Source organism: Copadichromis virginalis, linkage group LG19, assembly GCF_057382275.1.
Source record: "Copadichromis virginalis isolate Kocher_CV1m ecotype Utaka linkage group LG19, C_Virginalis_male_GT1.1, whole genome shotgun sequence".
Lineage (NCBI taxonomy): Eukaryota > Metazoa > Chordata > Actinopteri > Cichliformes > Cichlidae > Copadichromis > Copadichromis virginalis.
Genome location: NC_140636.1, coordinates 34,320,485 through 34,343,545, shown reverse-complemented (window position 1 = coordinate 34,343,545; position 23,061 = coordinate 34,320,485). Strand labels below are relative to the sequence as shown.

Sequence of the window (23,061 nt, the reverse complement as noted above, 5' to 3'; positions counted from 1 at the left end):
TGTGTGTGGAAAGGGGGTATTTACACCAAGCAGAGGACAAGGTTAGGAGAAGTTGCTACACTGAATTAAGTAGATACACAACAGCGTCAGTGCTGCGAACACACACACAAAAAACCCCTGTAAAAAACTGTCACCCTTAAACATTACCATCCATGTGAAATTTCCTTCAAAGTTTTACTCGACAGACTTTTTAAGCCAGAACACAAAATAATCACAGAGGTCGGTGAGTATTTAATTCATTGATCCTTTACCTTTTTGAAAATCAAAACATAAAAGTTACACAGATATTGGTGATTTCAACGATCAGAGATATCAATGTACACCATCGCCAAATGATATATTTCACATCATAAATACTCACAGCGCAGAAGCAGCAAATCAGTCACCTGCTCCTGTCTGCAGTTTCATCATCGAGGGACCAATTCTGACAAACTGATGTTCATATAAACACACACTTGCTTAGTAACCAAAGCGTGGGGGTCATGCCCACTGACGGCCAAGTCGTATGGTCGATGTGAACGCATGCTTTACCTTTACAAAGAGATCTATGAAGAATGACGGGGAGGAGGAGATGTACAACTACAAATGTTTTGGCAGGAGCACTGTGGGAGAGAAGAAGTCTTTGATAAAAACATGGATGGCTCAGGTGTGTCACAGACGTGAGGATGATAAAGACCAGAAAGTGCTGAATCAGAGAAATATTGACAAAATGATAATGAGGTAGTAGTCAGCAGGGCGCTGCATACTTCTTTTTTTTAAAGTGGTATTTCGGCAACCTACTGTATTGACGCTGATATATTTACACACTTAGACACAGCTTCTAATGTAAGACATGTTGTCTTTTCCTTAACATAGTGTCATATTGCAAGGTGAAGAAAAAAAATCGAATCGAGTTTCTTATGGCTGATCATCTTAGGCCACTACAAATTTCTATTTGTCGAGATTTTCTGCAGATGCTTTCATTAATGCCGCGCTTTCACTGAAACAAGCACAAAAGTCATCAGTGGAGCAAATCAAATACAGTTCTGATATACAGGATACATGTTACTGATTAGACGGATTTAGAATATGTCACTTGATCGCTTACAAATTCTCCAAAACCTAAGTAAAAGCATGCTTTTAGCATGGTTTCAGTCAGAATTGGTCCCTGTTGTATTGCACAACAGTTAAAACAAGTCAAGTTGGTAATGTCACCCTTTACAGCGGAGCTCGTTTACTCGATGGCGGCTAACTCAGGTTTTGGAATTGGGCGGGAAAATTTGGAGAGGGAGTGGGCGGTCAACCTTGGATGCACGGCCAATCAGACTGCTACTTAAAAAAAACCGTCATGGCGGCGGCTGGATCAGTGTTAAACACTGATATCACAAGCGTGGCGGCAACTCTACCCTCCTGCGATGTCAGGGATTCCTTTGATCGCGGTATCATATTGTTGTGACAGCGCCACAATTTATCACATCACATAAAATCCTTCAGCAGTCTAAGCATTCCCCCTTCAACACGTTCCCTCTCACACGAAGACCAGTGGCATGACTCCAGTGGACTGGACTACAGTGTTACTCACACCCAGCACAATGGACCTACAGCTAAACACAGTGGGGGTGGGGGATCTCTCTCCCACCAGAGTCCACACCTTGCACTGACACAATGATGGGCTGCTGCTACCCGTTGTAGCATACTGACCCTCTATTTCTTGCATAGCTATTCACAGGTACATACTTGAGCACCCCGATGTCTTTCTCACTGACGTCTACCTGCCTCTCGTCCGGCGGGAGGGGTGCTGCTGGCCGTGGTGTCAACGCGAGGTCAAGAAGAAGTGCTCCACGTGTCTATCGTGGTGCGACACTGCGCACACAACAACCTCCTGCTGGCTTAAAAATAAACCCAGTGTGAAACGCCACAACCGCATCTCTGCACCTGCCATTTACCTCTGTTTCGTCGAAGTCCTATAAATGCAGGCGCAGCTATTAAAAGACAGGAGGCGTCTAAAATGGTGAGAGCAGATGCTGGGCACCTTGCTCCCAGTGTGTGGGATGACTCTGCCACAGGCTTAAAGGAGACCAAAATAGAGTGGTTGACATATGGGCCTCTGATTGTTTGAACACGGAATCTCCTGGACCTCTGCCACTCGGCATAAATCCTTTGATACTGCCACACCAAAACCCGCTGATTAACTTTCGCCTAGCCTGAATCAGGTCATCCATTTGCATGTAAAGAGGCAATTTTCAAAGGCTCAAACAATGACCAAATCTGAGGTTCAGTCTGGGGTTCATTGGCTTGCACGAGCAGCAGCAACACAAACCGCTTTGGAGAAGGAGAAACGGTGGTTAACCGAGGTACAGCGGCGTGTTCCACCGCTGAGACGGGGCTATGCAAATATGGTCTTTTAGTAACAGCAGCACTGAAAAGCGCACAAAAGATAGGATCTGAAGCTTGGCTCCCCAATGGCTCGCTTTATTGCTGAGTTACTACAGAATAGGAACAACTGACTATTGTACCTGCCTACGCTAGTTTGGTTAAACATGGGACCAGCGAGTCTTCCAGTCTGAGCATAGATCCACGACGATCACACGGCATAATGCTCTGGAGAGGTATATCCAAGGACATTTAAACTGATAAGAGTTCACATATAAGTAACCACTTTCATTCTTTTCCCCCCCATTAGAAGAAGAACAAGAGAAAATGGCCACCAAGTTCACCAGACTTTGAACTGTACACTCAGTCTTTCAAATAATAAATATTTACAAATATTATATTCCAGACCACAAAAAAGAAAATCAGCTGTTAGACAAGTAGGTGTGTTTATGATGGTTGACACCTCTTCAGAACGTTTTTTTTTTATTTTTTTGGAACTTTAAATTTTCTGAAAAAAAAAAAAGTCTTGTTATCAAGATCTGGCAACTACTTGCTGAAGTAGTTGCCAGATGCTGAGCGGCAGAAGGGTCCTTCTTCATATACAGCATGACAACTGACAGTTAATTAACAAAAAAAATTATTACTGTACATAGTATTTCTTATATATTTTAAATTAATCTGCATCATTTTATATTTATACTAATAACCAAGTTTTGCATTTGCTCTTTTTTTCCCTTTTTTTTTCTTTTTGTGTCCCGGGGTTCCAGGAAGAGGAGGAGTGAGAGAGGTCAGTCTCCATCCTGCCTAGCAGATTCAGCAGGGGTGTCTCCCTCTCTCCTGAGAACCCTCAGCCTTGGTTCAAGTCACTTTCTGTTGCCGCAGCCAATCAGCCACCCTCCGATCAGACCTTGGCTTCCAGCATCTCCAGGAAGAGTTTGTGCATGGGCACCTTGCCCTGCACTTTGATGCTGTAAAAGTGCTGCACAGCCTTTGTGGCTGTCTGCCTCAGCAGGGGCAGGGTCATGAGCAGTTTGCCAGCCCGTCGTGGATCCTCCTGATGCTGGCTGCTCTCATAGTCCTGCAGGGCCTCGTGGAGCGCGTCCTGAAGCTTCTGGACTGCCTCCATGTCCTCTATGTGCATGGAGTCTGACAAAAAAAAAGGAGAGAAAGAAAAAAAAAGAGCATGAATATGATGGATTTTTTACATTTGAGACGAAGAGGGAAAAGGGAAATTGTAAGAAATACAGTTTGCTCTTCTAGACGGTGGTAATGTAACAGCAGTCATGGGAAATAGAGTCTTCTAAAACAAAATAAAATCTCATGAGTGATCTTAACTGCTCGGTCAGTTGCAGCAAGGTTAGGAACACATTATCAGTATAACTCACACCCTGACAAGATAAAGAATAGATCATAAAAAAAGAAAACACACACACACAACAACAACATCTGCTTTGTTTTATTTATATATTTATTCTTTGGTGGATTGGGTAGGGTATTGATATGGCCCTTGACCAGTGGGACTGAAAATCAATGTTATCCTCCAGTAACAATAGCATGAATAGCATCCAATCTTTGCTGAGTGAGTACACATTAAACACCTGACTGTTCCAAAGGACAGAGTGTTTTCCAAAAAAAACAAAGGAAAAAAAGGGAGCTCCATTAGAGAATTGGACACCATAAACAAACGTGAGATGAATGCAACACTTCCTTTTGATACTGTCTCCTGCAAAACGGATGCGAAAGCGATGAATGTGGACATTTCTCCACGAGTTTGCGCTGTATTATCGAAAAGTGTCCACTTCACTACATTCTCCTGCAAACAGCTAAAATATGACTCTCTCACTTTCTCTCTCAGCTTCAGATAGTCCAAATCTCTCCCACCTCACCTCCTGGCATTTCTTTTTAGAGCTGTCTGCAGTTTCAGTCTGGCTTCCCTCCGGTGTTCTTCGCTCCTATAACGTTTCGCTACAGTGCCACTGTTTTTCAAGCGATCCTCTTGTACATGGTGTTACCGTACTCCCCTCTCACTTTCGCCTTTTTCTGCTCCCACCTCTCTCAGGGACAGTCTAGGGGTCGCCCTTTCTTTCACTGGTTAACTGGCATCTGGCACTCAGGAGGCAGCATGTCATTGGCTGCCTGACTCGACTCACCTTGGCGGCGCATATTTTACCACACGGGACAATAAAAGGCAAAACAGATTTCAGGCTTCGCCCCAAATTCATTGACTGGAACAACTGTATTCCCAAGACCTTGAGACATTTCTCACCCGGACGGTTTTCAAATCCACAGTGGTAAAATGAAGTAGGTCGTTTTGTAAAGTGAATGTGGGAAAAGGAGGGGGGGTGAAGGAGGGAGGGGATGGAAGAACAAAAGACTCCGATGAGGATGTGGTGTGACATAATTATCTCTTGTTCTTTTCACACAGGCTGCATTTTTACAAATCAAACCAATTTTTTTTTCTTTTCTTTTTCCTTTCTAGTTTCTCAGCAGCAAAGGCATGCGCACACTCTAACAACCGACCTGACTGGCGCTGCGCTTTAAAGGAAGGTTTTGTCGAAAGAGTGAGAAGAAGAGAAAATAAAAACAGGGATGGAGACATCTCGACAAATGGGAAAGAAAATGGGGCACGAGAGAAAGCGAGCAGCTTACAAACACTGGAGGAGGGGGCTGACTAAAATGTAAAAAAGAAAACAACAACTTTGAAGAAACAATTTCCTCGCAATCCATCAGTGAGCCCACGTCGATCCGATTGATAAACTGCTAATTACAAAATCAATTGCTATGAATTTTCACAGCTGTCAGACAGAGGGGCTCCCGGGAGAGTGATCTCCCAGAGACCTTGTTCTAACGTTCTGGACACCCTCCGCCTCCCCCTCCTCCCATCTCTCCTTCCTCCTCTCACCTCACCTCCCTACCAACGCTCTGTTATCTGAAAGCAAAGTCCAAGCATCAGCATTTTCGTTTTTCAGTCCCGGACAAAACAAGGGAAAAACTGGCCCGGTGACCCAGGCGTGGATTGATCAGAGGAGGACTCCTCAAAAAGGCGCCTGTCAATAGCGGCGTGCCGGCTTCGCACTGGAACAAACGAGCCCCATCACGCCCTGATACTCATTCCATTTGACTTAACACATTTTATTGACAGCCCCCTGCGCTCCTAATGAAATGCTAAATTTATCTCCCGTGGCTGCCGTGCCCTGCAGCTACTGTTATGGAGATGGAGAAAGAGGAGGGAGAGGGAGCGCTGGAGAAATACCACAACATTGAAGGTGTTCAATTAAAAAAAAAAAAAAACTCCCTCCGTCCCTCTTTCTCGTACACTGGCCTTATCTTCTCTCCATCTCTCCATCTCACGCTCCAAACTAAAGGTTACACTGAAAAACTCATGAAAAACTAAGAAATGTCATTTCTGAAACTGTGTTAGACAAAACCCATATTACACTGACTAGTGTGCATTCCTCAGAGGTCCAGTCGGGAAAAAGTAAAATGTCCTGAGTGAGTAATGCCCATGAGGATTTTTTTCAAGAATATTTTTAAACCTTCACTTTTGTTTAAGCCCAGAGATTGTGTCCTTTTTAGGATAGTGTGCGTGTATTCATTTGTTTTAATTCAGGTGAATTAAAAGCTTAAAATTTCATTGCTTCTTATTACTGTATGGTTCATTAGTTGTTGTATGTCAAATTTGCATATTTACACTTTTTAAACAAAATGCAACAAAATATTTTAATTACAGACATGGCTTTTATTTTACAATCGTTTTTAAATAAGTGATTAAACTAAAGAAAGGTGATTTTTTTTAAACAAAAATAGAGGAAATGTTGGATAAAAAAAAAAATTAGTTTTAAAAAATTATATATTTGGTTTCCCCAAAATTTTTAAATCAAATTATTAAAAACTCCAATTTTATTTATATTGTAATTTAACTCTTTTGAGGATTCTCTTTTAGTCTACATTAGTATAAAATAAAATGTATTTCAATAAAAACTCAAGCGCACTCCGTGTCATATATGATGCGTCACTGTGCTGAAGATAACCCACCTGAGTTGGCAAGAGCAATGGCTTTGAGGGTTACAAACTCCTCCTTCTCCACTTTGAGCTTCTTGTATTTGCGGACCAGCTGCAGGATGGACACGTAGAGGTCGAGCAGGCCCGTCAGCCGCGAGTGCTCCTCATCCATGATGTAGTCCTCGGCGTACACCAGCTCGTCTTCGTACGGCAACGAGCGGAACACGATGCTGAGGATGAGGATCTCCATCCAGGCGCTCTGCAGCAGACTCATCTGGTCTCCCAGAGAGAGAGTAGAAAAGCCTGGGCAGGAAGAGAAGGGGAAGTTGAGCGAGAGAGCCTGAGCACAATCTGCAAGCTTATATTTCTAGTCAAATGTTAAAGAAAAGGACAAAAAAAGAGCAATTATGTGATGTACGTAATTTTATCTCTTCCACGATTTAGAAAAAATCTTCTTTATTAGAGGGAAAGAAAGCTAAAACCGTAGGATGTCGGAGACGCGATCAGTAAAACAAATACACATGTACATGCACATGTTAGCGAGTGGTCTTTAATTTCAAATGCACAGTGCAAGGTCCTCTTTGAAGCTGGTGTCAGAGCACTTGAGTGGGCTTTAGTGTAAGTGAGGACAGTAAATCGGTGCAAAGGTCCGGGATACACAAAGCCATGTGGTTACCCCTTGTATCCTGTCACTCTTGTATTGGTGTGAGGGGGGATTAGCACCAAGACACATCCTCATTGGAGGGGTTGAGGACATGACACGCACTGTGTAACAAGAGGAGGTGATGAGGGAATGCACACACACACACATCCACGGAAGTGCAAGAAAACAGACATGCATGCATATTCAGATAAAGGCATCTACATGTATGCACATGAATGCATAAACGTAAAACGACGCACATCAAGAGACACAAACGAAGCCGGGGTCACATGGTGCAAGTCATGCCCAAAGGCCTGCTTAAACCCAGGGCCAAACTCTTCGACAGCAGTAGAATAAAGCTGAAATCGGCACGAGGACAATACACCTCCGTCTCTTTCTACCCCAACGCCACGACATATGCTCAGAATAGAACATTAAATCAAACAAAGTGTGAGATCCCTGAAAGATGAGCCGTGAGAAATTCAAACAAATTAATAAGAGCAAAAAAAAAGAGAGCCAGAGAGGAATCGTCTCGTCCCTTTTCCCCTTCGTAGCTCCCTTTAGCTGTCAATAAACCGCATGACATCCCCCAACACTCCCCATATTCATTCCCCCCAATCTCCCACCTCCCCTCCTCCTGCACAGCGTTCCTGCAGGCGCCTCATTCTGACAGCATATTAGGCTCTTCGGCTCCACCCCCGATTAATAAGATTGCTTTTACAAGTTTGCTGTTGCCACACTTGCGTAGCCGTTGTGTGATTTAAGGGCGATAGATTACAGTATTGACCAGAGCGCTCACTGCACCCGCATTCCACATTTTCTCTTAAATATAAATGATCTTACTAGGGTGCAGCCACCAACCTGATGTTTATCTCTTTCTGCCAGGACAACATAAACGCATAGACACGCACGCACACACGCACGCATGCAGCTTAAGAAGAATAAGAGACATAATGAGGAAGCGTCAGAGAATGCGAAAAAGAAACGGGACGATGAGAGCGAGCGAGGGAGACGGGCGGAAAAGAAGAGCTGGGGAGAGAAGTACCCGAGTGTTCAATTTCCCTTATCGTGGTGATGACCACTGCAGGGGAAGAGCTGGAGGATACATTAATTAACAGATTGTGATCAGAATGTGAGGGCCTTCACATTTTGAAGGGGAATCAATAGTCAGTAAAATAGAGTGCTAACTGAAAGGTACCAGTGCCCTGCTGGACTGGTCAGAGGTTGTCTCTGAAGAGTCCAAATTAGACCCAACAATTCAAACTGCCAGAAGCACTCACAACACTTTACTATTATCAGTGAAGGCAATAAGCCATATTTTAAAAAGGCCTGTGCCATTACACACATATCCAGACAGCATCTTAAAACTCTTTGTTGTGTTATTTCCTTGTCTGCATACGTGGCCATTATGTCGGACAGAATGTGGACTGGCCGGAGCAAAATTGTCATGCAAGCGTGGACGTGGTCTTGATTGCCGCATCAGGTTGGCATCACAATCACAGGAAAAGGCTTTGTGTAGCCTTTTAATGCCAAGGAGGAGTGAAGCGGAACTAAAGCGCTGTTCCCAATATGACAGCTCGTGTGAAGGCCTTGTTCAGGGCTCGCTGAAGTGGCTTTGGAGTTGTTCTGATACAACAGACACCTCTCAGCCATATGCACACATGCGGCTCCAGCAGCCTACAATTACCTTTGACGCTAAAAGTCCTTGAATTTAATCCAGTGTTGTGAGATGGAGAGGTAGTGTTTTTCCTTTGCTCCATTTTCTCTCTTCAAGGCCTAAATTATCGCTCCAAATGGGATCTCATGTCGTTGCCTCGCCTTTTTCCACTCAATTTAATCGAGTAATGAAGTGACTTCCCGACTCCGCAGGTCACACGCCGCTCCGGCCGCCGCACTCTGAAGGTGGCCCGGTTAAGTGCCGTCGGAGTGGGTGATTTCCTCTAATGAAATATCAATATTTACATCTTCATTTCCAGCCCACTGCCTTGGCGGGGTTTGACCAAACATGACACAATATTGACCAAATCACAGAGGCCTGTCGGTGCGCTTGAAGGGCCTTTTCCACTCCACTGCTGAGTGCACCGGCAGCTTTCTGTCTGAAAGTCTTTGCGGCCGAGGAGATAATAACAATGCAGCTCTTGAGTTTCTCTTTGTTCACTTTGACTTAAGCACCCCGCTCAAATAGGGAGCATTTATATCTCAAAGAAAATGTTCACTTTCAAAATTCTCTGCTGCGACTTTTTTTTTTTTTACACTGCTTGTGAATGAAAAACTCAATCGAGACAAAGGAGCACAAATAAATACGAGTGATAAAGAAACAGCACCGCATAATGGCCCACCTAATCGTCAACTGCATCATCATTAATAGCTCAAAGGGCAAAAATCAGACCACTAAAGTCCAACAACAGAAGCCAAAACCATCATCTCCTCCTTTATCTCCCCAAAAGCCCTCAGCTGTGAGCAGGAGGGGGCAGCCCAAACCTACAGACGGCTGCTTTAAACCCCTTGCAGAGATTAATCAGAGCACTGTTTCATCTGCCAGAGCACAGGACTGTCCAAAATGAAATGCTGGAGATTTCTGTTGAGCTGGAGTTCATATTCTATTAATTTATTATTGTTTCCCTCTCCCCGAGGGCCATTAGCGTGGGTAATAAAAAGAGATGTAATTACGAGGCACGGTGGCCCCCTCCAGCTGCAGCCCCCTCGTAACTCAACCTCAATCAGACAACAGAGCAGACAGAGCGAGGGAGAGAAAAAGAAAAAAGATGGCAGGCGGGAGAGAGGGAGGGAGAGAGCTAGAGAAATGGGGGATAAAAGAGAGGAGAAGATATGGGCCAGGGAGGAGGGAGATAAGGAAGAGAGAGAGCAAAGGGGGACCAGAGCATAAGGGAAAGGCAAAAAAGGAGATAGAAAGAGGAAAGAGAGTAATTCTGGCTGGACAGGGGCTGATCTATCATGGCCAGATATCAGAAGGACAAGCAGGCCCTGAAGACTTCTGCCCAGCGGCAATCTCACCTCAGCCAAGTCAAGTGCTCTCCGGGCTCCAGTTAGAGTAAAACTGCCCCTAACAGGACCCCAGAGGTTGAGCACATCTTTCTTTTTTCTAACCTCAAACTGGGCTGAATGATCACACTGCCATAAGCTTATTCTATATCAAAGCTTTTTGTTGTTGTTTTGTTTTATTTCAGATAACAGTTTAAAAGGGGGAAAGGACTGGGGAAAATGTGCGTGCACCTCTGTTTTGCATGGATTCTTGTCACTTCCAAGTGTGACACACAAGACATACAAGCAATATAGGAAGAAATGTCCATTTTGAGCAATTTTACAGATGGCGCAAACTCGTCTTCATGGACCTTTGTGCATATAACTCGCATGCCGACTATGACCCTTTTTTGCATTTATATGACGGCGTCAGGAGGATCCAATCAATAGCAGCTTGGTAATAAATTGCTGTGCTTGACGTAAATAATTTGACCTGAAATCCAGCCACATGTACAACACAGACAGCTCAGTTTGCTGCGAGCTTTCTCTGGACATTGATTTGATGACACGAAATGCTGCTTTTTTAAAAAAAAATTATTGAGTAAAGTCTAGTCAATACAAGCTGACTAGGTGAAAAAGAGGTTGATGACTGAAAATTAATTGCGTTTTCAGGAAGCGCCTATCAGCCTTCTTTTGACGTGATAACCAGCCCATTATCCCATTGTAAGTAGCTGGAGAATGGGGTGATTTGACCAGCAGCCTGTGAATGTTATGAGGTTGAAAAACGTTAAATACAGTAATCCCCTTGTTTTAATCTGCACCCTATAACCTCCTGACCCGGGCAGCAAAGTCTTTAGCTCTCCCCAGGGTCCCACTGGCCACTACTGACTTTACATATCTCTTAGCCCCAAAGACCAGGACGAATCAGGCTTTAATCATTGCTATAATTACACATAATTTATCTCCACTGCCATCAAGTAACACTGCTTAATGAGGTATGTCTCTCTGCTGATCATCACTTAAAGGCACATCGGCAAAAAAGATTTCACACAAAAAGATTATGCACACATGTTAAAGTTTAAGAAAGTATTTAAATTTGATCTATTTTTGTCATTAAAAATATGTATATAACAGCGCCGGATGTACCTAGCTATACATCTGTCACAATAACTAAACAAGCTTGGCTTCCTGGTCCTGCACACTGTTGGCTTCCTGTCCCCCATCTCAATCTCCCTGCATGAGATTGGGGGGTTCTGCCTTCCTTCCACTCTCTGACTGGGTTCAGGCCTCAGCATCCACCTGATTGCTCAATCTGTCTTTATCTCCTGTGTTGAAGCCTACGTCAGAGGGTAAATTGAATATACTAAGAGCTGTCTGTTGGTGTCTATATTTAATAAAGTGCACTGATGAGGTGCTGATTTATTGCCAGGCAGTATTCACACTCTATTACAAGGAGATTACGCAGCTCGAGTGGGATCAGGCTGGCAACACAGTAAGTAGATTTTACAATTTAATGGCAAAGAGAAAACAGGAGCCCGGGAGGAGGAGGGGTGGGGGGGGGGGGGGTGAAGGAGGCCAGGCGACTATAGTGGAGGGTTGAGCTGACAAAAACAAGACAACGTACAAGAGGCACAATCTTTTTTCGACATCGGTGCCTCGGTGCTAACAAATAACGCGCCAGGCAGTTGTGTGTCAGACGCAGAAGCTGATGAACTGAAATCCAATAAAGCACAGACGATGAATATTCCCAAAACACCAGCGATGAAAAGAACAATGCAAACTAGTCTGATTCATTAGGTTCCTCTGGCCTGAATCTAATACGAGAAAATCCTTTGCGTGTATATTTTATAATAATTCATTATAATTAAAGCTGTGTGACAAATGAACTTCTTAACATTACAAATGTAAACAGACCTGAGAAATAAACAATCCTCACTCAGTGTCAGCCAACATCACTTTATTGTTCAGATGATACCCATTTATGCATCCAATTGGCACCGTCACACTGCGCACACTATTTAAGTTCCTTTAGTCTACCTATACAATTGTCATGCATCTGCAATCCGCTTTGCAACTCACATCCACCTTAAATCCTTTGACTATATTGGTCCTGACTGAAACGTGTTTTCTTTGTATGGTGCAAAGTAGGACAGTGTCAGTGTTTGCTTGGCCCTTTAGCCCTGAGAGAACTCCCAGCTGAAAACACTCGGAGCTGGGAAGCTGGGAGGTGAGCTGGCAAGCACCAACCAACGAGCACCTTTTGTATAAACAACAGGCACGGCACTCTTTACATATGAACACATGACATTCCCACTGCGGGTGTGAAGGCATGTGGGGAAAGCACAGGGTTATGGGGGGTTACACTTGAAACTCACTGCTGCTGAGGAAGGCAGCAGTGTCAAGTTGGTAAGCAGGTTCTAGTGTACTGAAGTGGTCAGGGCACTTAGTTGCTCACTAAACGTCTTGGACAGAGGAAAATGCAGCTCTAAATTGATGGAAGGGACCAGAAGGGGTGGCCAGAGGATTGCTATGTGTGTCGAAGGTTGTTAGCACCTTAGGAGCAACAAACCATCTGTCAGCGTTGCCCTAACACTATTCCTAATGACCCCGTGCCCCTAAGGCAACAGCCGTGTTACTTTGTGCTGCCATTTGGAGCAGTGACACAAGTGTCTAAAAGCTCAGCGGTGATTATCAGTTAATTAAAGATGCTCTTCAGATGAGGGCAAGGCTGCAGTTTTGCAATGGCAAACCTGTTAAAAAGGACTGATATGTGACACCACGCTGATCTGAACAACTGAACGTGTTCTTATTTCGCCTAAAATTGCAGAATTCTGTAACACCTGAAAAGAACTTCACGTATGTAAGCCGACCTTTCACGGCCAAAATAACAAAGTCGACATCGGAGCCTGTAAGGCAGATATCGGCTCCACTAATGATACAGCTTTGTTATCCTCCAATTGTCCTCCCATTAAAACCCAATAGGGCTACTCTTCTCAACATTACGCCACTTTTCAAACTCGTTCCAAATGTTAGCTGAAAATAGGAGAAATTAAAAATCAATCGGGAGAAGGTAACTGCCAATTTTCATGACATTTAAATTGTTACACTCAGACTTCAGTTGCTGGCCCATCTGTCAGTGGCCTAATCAATGTGGTCTACTTCATAATGAACAGTTAATCTCTTTAATTCCATTGCCCAAGGCCACAAAAATCTATCAGGATACAATCAGTAGGTTTTTTCCCCTCCTTCTCTTCCCTGTCGTAGCTGGAGAAGAGAAATATAGTAGGAGCGGAGCGTGGTAGGCTGCCCTGAGGTACCGCTGGTGCATGCAGTGTTAGCGCATGGAGTCTCGCTCAACCAGTGAACCGTCTCTGATCAGGTTCAGCCATGTACAACTCAATTATGCAGCCATTTCATGGCCAGAGGACACCCACTGCCCTAATGCAGACACGGACCGAGCACTTAGTTGAAGTGGAACTCCTTTTTTGCCCTCTTAAATTGTTATTTAACAAGAATGAGTGTGGTTTTACGAACAAAAGCATTAAAACGTGGCCACAAACGAAACCAGTGTCGAGTCTTCTTCAGAAGCAGATGAGAAAAATCTGCTTCCGTCTTGTCAACGTGCAGCCAGTGCAGATTATTTAGGGCAAATCAGTTAGTGCAGCTATAGTTCCACGCGCCGGCTCACAGTGGAGCACACAGTCGGGCTTAGTGCTTCAGGTTTTGGGTTAAATGATCATTATCGCCACATTTGGAATGACGAGTCGTCAGCTGCAATCTATGGGGCAAATCCCATTAGCGTTATGAATCTATCCACTGTACAATACGTGTTAGTATAATCTGATTAGCAACGTTTCAACACCACGACACACAAAATCCGAGTAAGCATGTACACATATTAAAATGATGAAGCATTTCAGGGATGCGAGATAAAACCTTTAATACTTGTATATTAGTGTTTTTTAAATAATTGGCTAAAAGGACCATCTATGAAGAAGAAACATTTCTGACTCTGAACAATACAAACTAATGCTCTCTTTATTCTCTCTAAATGCAAGTTTGCACTAGTGACGATTCTTCCTGTCTGTACTCTACAGTCAGCCTGGGAATGCTGTCAATTTTGTGCATGTCTGCGCCACTGGTGTAATTTTTGGGTCACAATGATGAGAGTGTGTTATCGGGTCAGCTGTGATCCAGTCCTGAGTAAGCTCCTTGGTTAAACTCTCAGTCTGCTGACCATGCATGGCCTGTGGGGAGTGATCCAAATGGTTTAGTCGCGTAAGGGACTGGGGCTGAGGCCAGGGGCTGGGACCGTATCCATCTCTAATCTCCTTACTATCAGATCTGTACCTGATTAATACCCCTTCTTCTGAGAAGTACTCTAATACCTATCGGTACACAATGCACCACCCCGAGGTCACTAAGAGTCCACTTTGTATCAGTGAAAATAAATAAACTTTTCATGTGTGTGCCATGCGTAGAGTGTGCATATGTGTCAGTGTTGTAATGATGTCGTGCATTTCCTGCATGCTGACAGATGCATGCCTGTCCAAGTTATGCTGATGAGAAGAAGAGGTTATGGCGTTGGCACCGAGGGACACATTGATTTAGTTTGTTACCGCTTTGTCTCTACAGCACTGCAGTGCTACAGAGTTATGGGGGTCGAGCGAAAGATCAAGCGGGAATCTGCTTTAGTTGCCAAAAAAGAACAGCTAAACAACATGTACTCTGTCAAAATCAGAGGAAAAACTCTCGAAGGAAGCAAAATCTCTGCTGATGTGAGGTGGCCTATCCTCAATTCAACAGCCTCTTATAACCTAACACCTCCTCTATCAGAATGTCTATGGGGCAAGGAAGAAACATGATTATGCCCATCAATAATTCAATATGTGTGTGTGCTTGCACTTGTGTGCATTCATGTGTGCATATGTGTGCCTGTGTGTGATATGATGTCTTGTTTGACTGGGCAGGTCCCCAACTTTGCTCTTAATCTCCCCGGTGATTACAACATACAATGGCACCGGGTCTGTGTCCCCCCTTCTCCATTGAATGGAGGGATTTAAAATGCACTCTATTGATTTGTTTCTCGCACAGCGATGTCCATTTTGCACACCCCTCAATCCTCCACGCACCCGGAGGCTGTATGAGCTGCTGTCATTAATTATCTACGTGTGAGTGCATGTTTATTTTCACAGAGCAAGTTTAAAACTGGGGGCAAAGAGAGATGAAAGAGGAAAAATAAAACAGTATTGAAAAGGAGCATGCCTTGAAATAAGACAATAAGAGAATATTTTATATGTATTGTACCTGGGATGTGTTTAGCCCAGCCGATTATGACCACCAGCTCGCGGTCAGCCAGGTCACAGAGCGTGGTCAGAGCCTTGATGTCACTCTCCGGCATGGTGGGGTCAGGCATGGCATAGATCTTCTCTGGCTCTGCCACCAACAGGTGAGACACTATCTTTGTGACTGGATTGAAGAGGAAGGAGGGTGGGGGTGTCAAAAAAAAGGAGAGGTCAAAGGTTATTTCACCGTAATGCTTAGAGAGGCACACAGATGTGCAACACTGATATGCATGACAACATGACGAAACAGTAGCATGGTGGTCCCACCTTCCCTTTTTTTTGCCTGTGTGTGTGAAGGAAACGCGACATTGTGCAAAGGAAATTTACAGTGTGCAAAAAACATGTGAGACAGGAGTGTCCTCGAGATCTCTCACTCTTTAATATCAGTCATCTGTTCAGAGACTTATCGTAACTCGGCTCCGAGCAGAACAATACGTGGCCTATATTTACGACAAACGAACTCTCAACTGTCCAAACATGCAACATGATGGAGGAACGCGAGTCTGTCCTAGAATTTTATCTCAGTTTTACTTGCTTGCTCGCCTGGTAGAGGAGAGGCAGCGGAAGAAAGAGACAATGGGCTATTGACGGGGGGTGGGGGGTACTCACGAGGCTTTTTGGTGGGAGGAGGGAGCGTCAGGCCCAGGTACGGATTGTTTTCTGTGTCCAACCTCCTCTTGTACTTCTGTCTGCCCCCTCGCACACGGTCCAGACGAACCCCTAAGAAAGAAAAGATAAGACCGCCGTGTAAATTGTGATGAAGTTGTAAAGACAAAAATATAGGATTATGGTTCAAAATTACACCCTCACATATTCTATATTATAATATATTAAAGTAAATGTGAGCTACAGTGCTGGCCTTTAGCTTGTATGTAAGGAATATAAAAGGACTACGTAGAGGTATAAAAATGTGTCCGTGTGTATGAGCATACTTTCAGTGTGTGTGTGTGTGTGTGTGTGTGTGTGTCTGTGTGTGTGTGTGGGGATGTGTCAGAGTCGCGGCAGGCTTCCCATATGTGGTCCATGCCTGGCTGGTCTACTGTGACACAGCTGAGCCCAGAGCAGGTCTAAACATATGAATATTTAACGCAGGGTCAATGATCTCACAGACTGGCCCTCTAATTATTTAGCTTTTGGGGTGAGGCAGACTGAATACTAATTAGCTGCCAGCCACTTGCCTCTTTGCTTGTGTGTGTGTGTGTGTGCTCAGGTGTGTCCTTTTTCAATATCCACAAACAGAAACTTAACCAGCCAACAAGCAAAGACATAGTCACACATACAGTGTACAAAGCATCCACTGTCATACTGCAGATAGATAACTAGGTATTGCTTTCCAATAAAAGACCCTTATTTCACCCCTCTTTCACAGGAGTAGCACCGAGGCCTTATCATCCGCAGCCACACCTAGGGGGCCAGGTTCCACACTGATACTGTAAATGTCAAGCTGGCCTCATCATAACATAAGTTATTTATTATCTCATTATTTGATAAGAATGTTTCTATTAAGATGTCTTTTCTATTCTATTAATTTTCAACATTGTAAACATATTTCATCTGCGCCGTTCTATTCATTTGATGCCACTCGGCAGGTATTTGGCCATTTAATGAAATTGTATGCAAACATTTATATCCTGCATGCCCTTATTTGGAATTGTGTCACTGCCACCGGACAGTCTAAACATACCGGCTATCTTAATCCAGCTGAGAAGGAGAATCTGTTCAATTTACCTTGTATGCATAATGTAACACCACCACCCCCTTACACAGACGTGCAAACAAATTTAATACTAAATGTTGGATGAGGAAAAAGGCTCAATGAAATTCTTGCGGTGGAGGAGGAGTTAATTTGTCAGCCTCCCGTGTCCTTTGAGTGAACAACACCCGCAGCTGGAGCACTTCCTTGATGATTTCATCACTTTATAACAGGGAGGACGGTGTCAAACCTGGGCATTGTGTGGCCACTGCAAATGAGCCTAATACAATTTGCCCATCAGCAAGTGCTCTTGGAGAGGATGAGTTTGGATGTGTCCCATGCGTGGCGATTGGAGGTCGCCCGGTGAACGGATGGGGAAAGGGAAAATCAGATGATGTAAGATAGAAGTGGTGGCCTTCATTTAACAAAGAGGAATTCAGCAGCAGATTTATGCAAAATAGCTGATTTTTATATGCAACAGACACAAAGCCCTACTCGCTCTCTGTGTGAATGGGGAGTCCAGTAAGTTGTATTAACATGTAACTATGAAACAAAGATTTTTTTCTACTTATATAAATTATTTGATTCCCTAGAAACACAAATCTGATTAGGACTGTCTTTCAATTTCCTGACACTGACAACCTACTAACCTAATTACCCCCAACTCCCAGCAGAGCCTATCCTTCCCAGTGAGTACCAGGGAATCATCTGACATCAACTACCTGTATTTCATGCACAAGCGTGGATACTTGGTGACAATTTATTTTTTATGTGCATTGTATCAAGCAATCAATTCTGGCAGTGTTGTGGGCTACTGCTTAAAAACTTTCTGCATTAGCTAAAATACCGTTATTCTTGGATGCATGTCCTGTCAAATGTGCTATCACCACTTTCTACAGTTTCTTCCGGCTCTCCAGATGAGCTTGGCTGCTGCCAGGTGGCAACGCTTCTGCTCTCCGTGTTCCTCTCTGCCGGTTGAGTCGTGTGGCTGTGTCAGCCAGCATAAAGCCAACTACGGAGGTAGATGGGTGCCTCTTTTAATTAGAACAGTCCTGGCCATAATTAACAGATGCTGACAGGAATTAAAGCTCCGCACTAACCTGTCTCATTTTACTGTCCAACAGGGCCAGACACAGGCAGAGAGGAAGAGAGAGTGATTAAGAGCAGCCAGACAGATTCATTCACTCATGCTGTCAGGTACTATAGCCAGGACTTTTATAGGGGCCTTTGTGAGGTTCATATGCCCCTTTGGTGACGCTTTAAGCGCTCCGACTCTGGCCAGTCTGTTGTGCTCCCTCCAGAGTAAACAGTAGGTGCGTTATAAATGTGCAAAGCGAGTTGAGTGCCACCTCATCCACAGTCATCTTGCTGTTTTATGGCCCACTACACAGTGCGGCAAGGGTAGCAGCGGGTGAGCTCGGGTATCATCTCTTCAAAGGAGGGTGCTCAGGGAGGGGGCTTTTGGCCAAGGCGGCTGGCATTTGTGCACGGATTAGCACAGGCCTCGAGGTGGGGGCTGGGGCCAGCTGACCTACAGCTCTTCTTTCTCTCCAAAAACAATAATAATCCCCTTCCGAGCACACTCCTACAAAAGGGCCTGTCTTCACTCACTTTATGCGGTAGGGGTCCTTATTTTGAGTCCCTCACCTGTTCTGGGTGTCTCTCCCTGGGGAAAGTGTCAGGATGTCTGGGATGGTTGGCAATGCCAAGGGGGGCTTAGGCGGTCCCTATTTTAGCTGGGAAAATCAGAAGGCCACATGGCAAGGCATGGTGAACCTTGCCTTTCAAGGAAGCCGCCCGCTAAACTGCCGTCAGCACTATTTCAAAGGGCCCTCGTTGCCAGCTTTGCATGCTTCTAAGTGCATCGCAGCATTTTTAATCACGAGTGGTGATGAGCAGGGGTAGCGGAAAAATTGTCACGCATTGCCCCCCGTCCTCATCTGCTGACCCCAGAGGCTGCCATAGTGACACCCTTGTCACATACTCCATTTACAGGTTAGCTACAGTATCCCTCGTGAGCTGACATCCTTGCTCGTACTGCTAATTGAAAAGACTAAACGGCACTTAAACCTCACTTCAGAGTCTAAATTAAACTGTTGAAAAAACATTTCAAGTGATGTTTGCCACAGTGGAGGCCTCCTGTTACTTACTTATTTCAATTATAGATCTTAGAAGCAGACTGGATTCATCTTACTGGTGCACACAACTTTGAAGAAATGACGTTTAGTACTTTACTTCACTAAACATTTTTTTTTCCATTTGTATGTTGTGCGTTTTACTATAACTGACTGTTAGAGCTTGTTCTCTGCATGAAAATGTATTGCATATCAGTACTAGGGGCTGCCACGATTTGTCGACTAGTCACGATTACGTCGACTATCAAAATCGTCGACGACTGATTTAATAGTCGACGCGTCGTTTGAAGCTTTGTAAGATCGCAAAAGACGCAGGAATAATAGCAGGATTTAAGAGTGTAATAACGGACTGAAACAGAAGATGGCAGCACAGCATGTACAAGGATGCCAGCTGCCGTTAAACCCCGAAGAAGAAGAAGCAGCTGTGTCCCAGAATTCATAGCGCGGTCCAGCTTAGTTTCCAACAATGGCGGTAGCTAGTTAGTTTTAATATTACTCTTATTATTCTTTCTGGGTCACAAAATAAACGTTTAACATATTTTCAGGCGAGAATGTAGCTGTGTAAACCTCAAATATCGGCTCAGTTTATCAGGACACCACATATTTTCAAAAGCGCTCCGACGTTTTCGGAGACGTCTGTTACCCACTAGCTCGATAGCTAGCCGGGGGCTAGGTCACTAGCGCCGTGAGAACACCGGACTCCCGGCAAATTGTTTTCAAACCAGGGGCGGAGCGTGGGGGTGGCTTACTGGGCTTAAGCCCGGGTTGTTTTGTCAGAAGTCCGGGGTCTTTTGGAGTGTAATTTTTTCATAGTTAGATGCCTGGCTGACAACTGTATAAAACAAAAAGTACACACAATATTCGAAGCACATAATGCACACAGTGGGAATTTACGACTGTGCGTGAATCCCCCCTGATATTGGTATGATCCGAGCTCAGGCACTAAGCAACTGAGCGAGGGGGCGGGGCTGCAGCCAGGTGCTCTTATGCCTGTGAGTGCGCTGTTGGAGTAACGGAGCCAGCCATACTAAGGAGAGCTTAAGTTTGACCAGGTACCAAAGCAAACCATTCATACCGTACAAATGACGGTGAATCACGAAAGATTGATATCAAACTGATCACTTGACCAATATTACGTTACTTGCTCTTCAAGTGAATCAACAAATGGCGAAATGAAAAGCCGAACAAATGCTTTTTTTTTTTTTTTTTTAATAGAGTCTTATCTTACGTGTGTTTATTTCATATTTTCAGTTCTTACCCTCCCCGACTAAATCGGTTTCAGTTATGTACTGAAATATAAGAATGGACATTAGAGGCTTCTTTCAAAGAAAAAACTCAGGTAAATGTTATTTTATATATTATGCTTTGTATGTTGTTCAGTATATTTCTATGCAAAACAAGAGGGATTTCAGTACACAGCAGGATATTCACATTTGTAACCAGATATTTACATACACTTTAGGGAGAAAACATAAAACATTTTTTCTGTACAACATCAATTTAGAGTAAACTTTTGTTTTAGATAAATATTGAAATATCTTTTGAATTGGTTAAATGTCAGAATAAAGAGAGACAGAGCTTCTATTTTTTATCACTTTCATCAAATTTAAGAGTACATATACACTAAGTTTGTTAATTAATAAGAAAACCAGACGATTCCATTCTGAGCTGAAGAAGCTTCTGATAGGTTAGTAGAGTCCATGTGAGTAAACTGGTGGCACAGCTGTGGATGCATATAAGGCAAAACACAGAGCCTGTTTCTTTGAAATGGGAAAATTAAGAGATATCAACCAAAACACCAGGAAAAGAATTGTGGAGCTCCATAAGTGTGGCTCAGTTTGAATACAATTTGGTGCCATTTGCAATTAAGAAATACAGATAGTTTCTCTCTTTACTCTTAAAGTTAACAAATATGTTTTTTATATTTATCAATCTAAAAAAATAAACATTTAGTCTGATTTGATGTTACAATTATAAAAGTGTTTTTATCTGAAGAGTTTGTAAATATCTGGTTTCAACTGTATATTTGATGATTGTCAGCACAAAGAGGGAGAGAGAGGAGACAGGACAGAACAGAGATGAACAAGAGCAGGTGAGACACACATGTTAGTCAAATGGTTGTTTACCAAAAGTATCACCGTATCATAGGTCCTCATGTATCTCGTACCTAGTGTTTCTTTTTAGGTTTGTTATTTTTCAAATTCTATATTTATTAAGTTATGCAGGCTTGTTTGCACAACAAGGCTAAATAATTATATAAACTTTTCTCAATCTAAATAGTGTACTTTGGTAGAATTAAAAAATAAGTGTAGTGCAGGTCTATGATGATTTTTAGTGCTACTATCATCTAGTTCTGATTCTGGTTCTGTCTTGGTTAAATCCTAAGTAGTCCTGATTTTGAACTCTTGTAGTCCTGTTTTAATTCCGGATCAGTTCTGGGTCTGGTTGAATTGGGGTTTAGTCCTCGTGTCTTGATGCAGCCCTGACCTTGTTCTGCCTTGCTGCTTAATTAAAAAACTAGTTTAAGGTGTCCTGTATATGTGATATCTTTTTTTCCCTATATGAAGTCATTCTTTTTTGAACAAAACTCAAAACAGAGCCTATTAATCTTTCAGTCATTTCTAACCCCCCCCCCCCCCCCTCCCCCCAAAAAAGAAAAAAAAATCCACATGCATACTACCCTTCAGGGCTAAGCCCCGGGTGTTTCAAATGTCTGGCTCCGCCTCTGTTTCAAACCCACCGCCGTCTTTCGCGACTCAGGTTAAATATATATGAGTCACTTAGATAAATTAAAAATGTTATTGTTTGGCTTTTTTTAGTATTTTATTTGTTCCTGAGTAAATCGGTTTGGCTGAGATTAAAGTTATAGTTTTCACACAGCTGAATAAACGTCAAGCAGACAGCTGATTATCAGAAGTGTGAGATGCTGGAGAATATACTCCGGTGTCCTGTTATATTTTAGATAGCAAGGAGTTTATTAAACTTTACCGAAACAATCTGCAAATTTCATTAAAATTGAATAAACTATCATCTTGTCTTTATTTTTAGTTAGCACCTTAAAAGCTTAAAGCTGTAAGCTAATGATAGTTATATAAGAGCAGATGCTGCTGGTGCAATAAGCTGTAGTTTTACGTCCAGTGGATGATGATCTGATTAGTCGACTAATCGCATAAATAATCGGTGACTAGTCGACTATCAAAATAATCGTTTGTGACAGCCCTAATCAGTACAGACACACTCCTTTGTTCAGCAAATCTTCACAGCTGTCGCACTGCTTCCTTGCAAAACCAGACGATTCCTTTAACACACAGTATTCCAAAATTAGGACAATGGAACAAAAAGCTATTGTCTTTGGTCAATGCTGTGGATGTGCAGATAAAAATATATATTAACTTTACAGAAATGGTCGATTTTCTTGAGCTCTGAGCAGCCAGTAAGACTAGAAAAAGCACTATGTAAAATATACCTGCCCATTCTTGCATGTGGAGGCATGTACAGTAGTGTGAGTGTGCGAGAGAAAGGAAGTCGTGGTGGACAGCAACTGCCACTGAATGATGTCAGTCTAATCTCTCAATACTATCTTGTCTTCTCTCTTGCTCTAAGCTCTGATCTGTTTCCATTGATCAGAGGAAAAACCTGTTGCATCTGACATTTGATTAGTCTATTGATCACTTCCTCCTTTACACAGTCAAGGGAAAGTACAGCTACTCAACACAAGGTTCAGGCAGGCCTCCTGTAATCGGACTGCTGATCTTCCAAGACCATTTTCCTTATGCCTCCTATCCGGTTTCCAATATTGAAGTGCCAAATGTGGCTTTAGTGGCTTTGCTTTCACAGGTGTACCCACACAGAACAGAGACGTGAAATCTTAAGTTGTTTTATTTTTTTGTTTAAATCTAGTGAAGGATT

At 43.3% G+C, this 23,061-nt stretch overlaps 1 protein-coding gene across 2 annotated transcripts in view; it reads right to left on the bottom strand.

Annotated features, from left to right (window-relative positions):
• Positions 1-220: 220 nt before the first annotated feature.
• Positions 221-23,061, bottom strand: part of esrrb (estrogen-related receptor beta) — a 43,763-nt gene continuing 20,922 nt past the window's right edge. For both annotated transcript variants that reach the window (XM_085441303.1, XM_085441305.1), the window contains exons 5-8: positions 15,934-16,044; positions 15,287-15,448; positions 6,388-6,657; positions 221-3,498 (exon numbers count right to left, since the gene is read on the bottom strand). In XM_085441303.1, the coding sequence (XP_085297429.1) occupies positions 3,254-3,498; positions 6,388-6,657; positions 15,287-15,448; positions 15,934-16,044 (788 nt within the window). In that variant the 3' untranslated portion in view covers positions 221-3,253. The remainder of the gene's footprint in view (positions 3,499-6,387; positions 6,658-15,286; positions 15,449-15,933; positions 16,045-23,061) is intronic.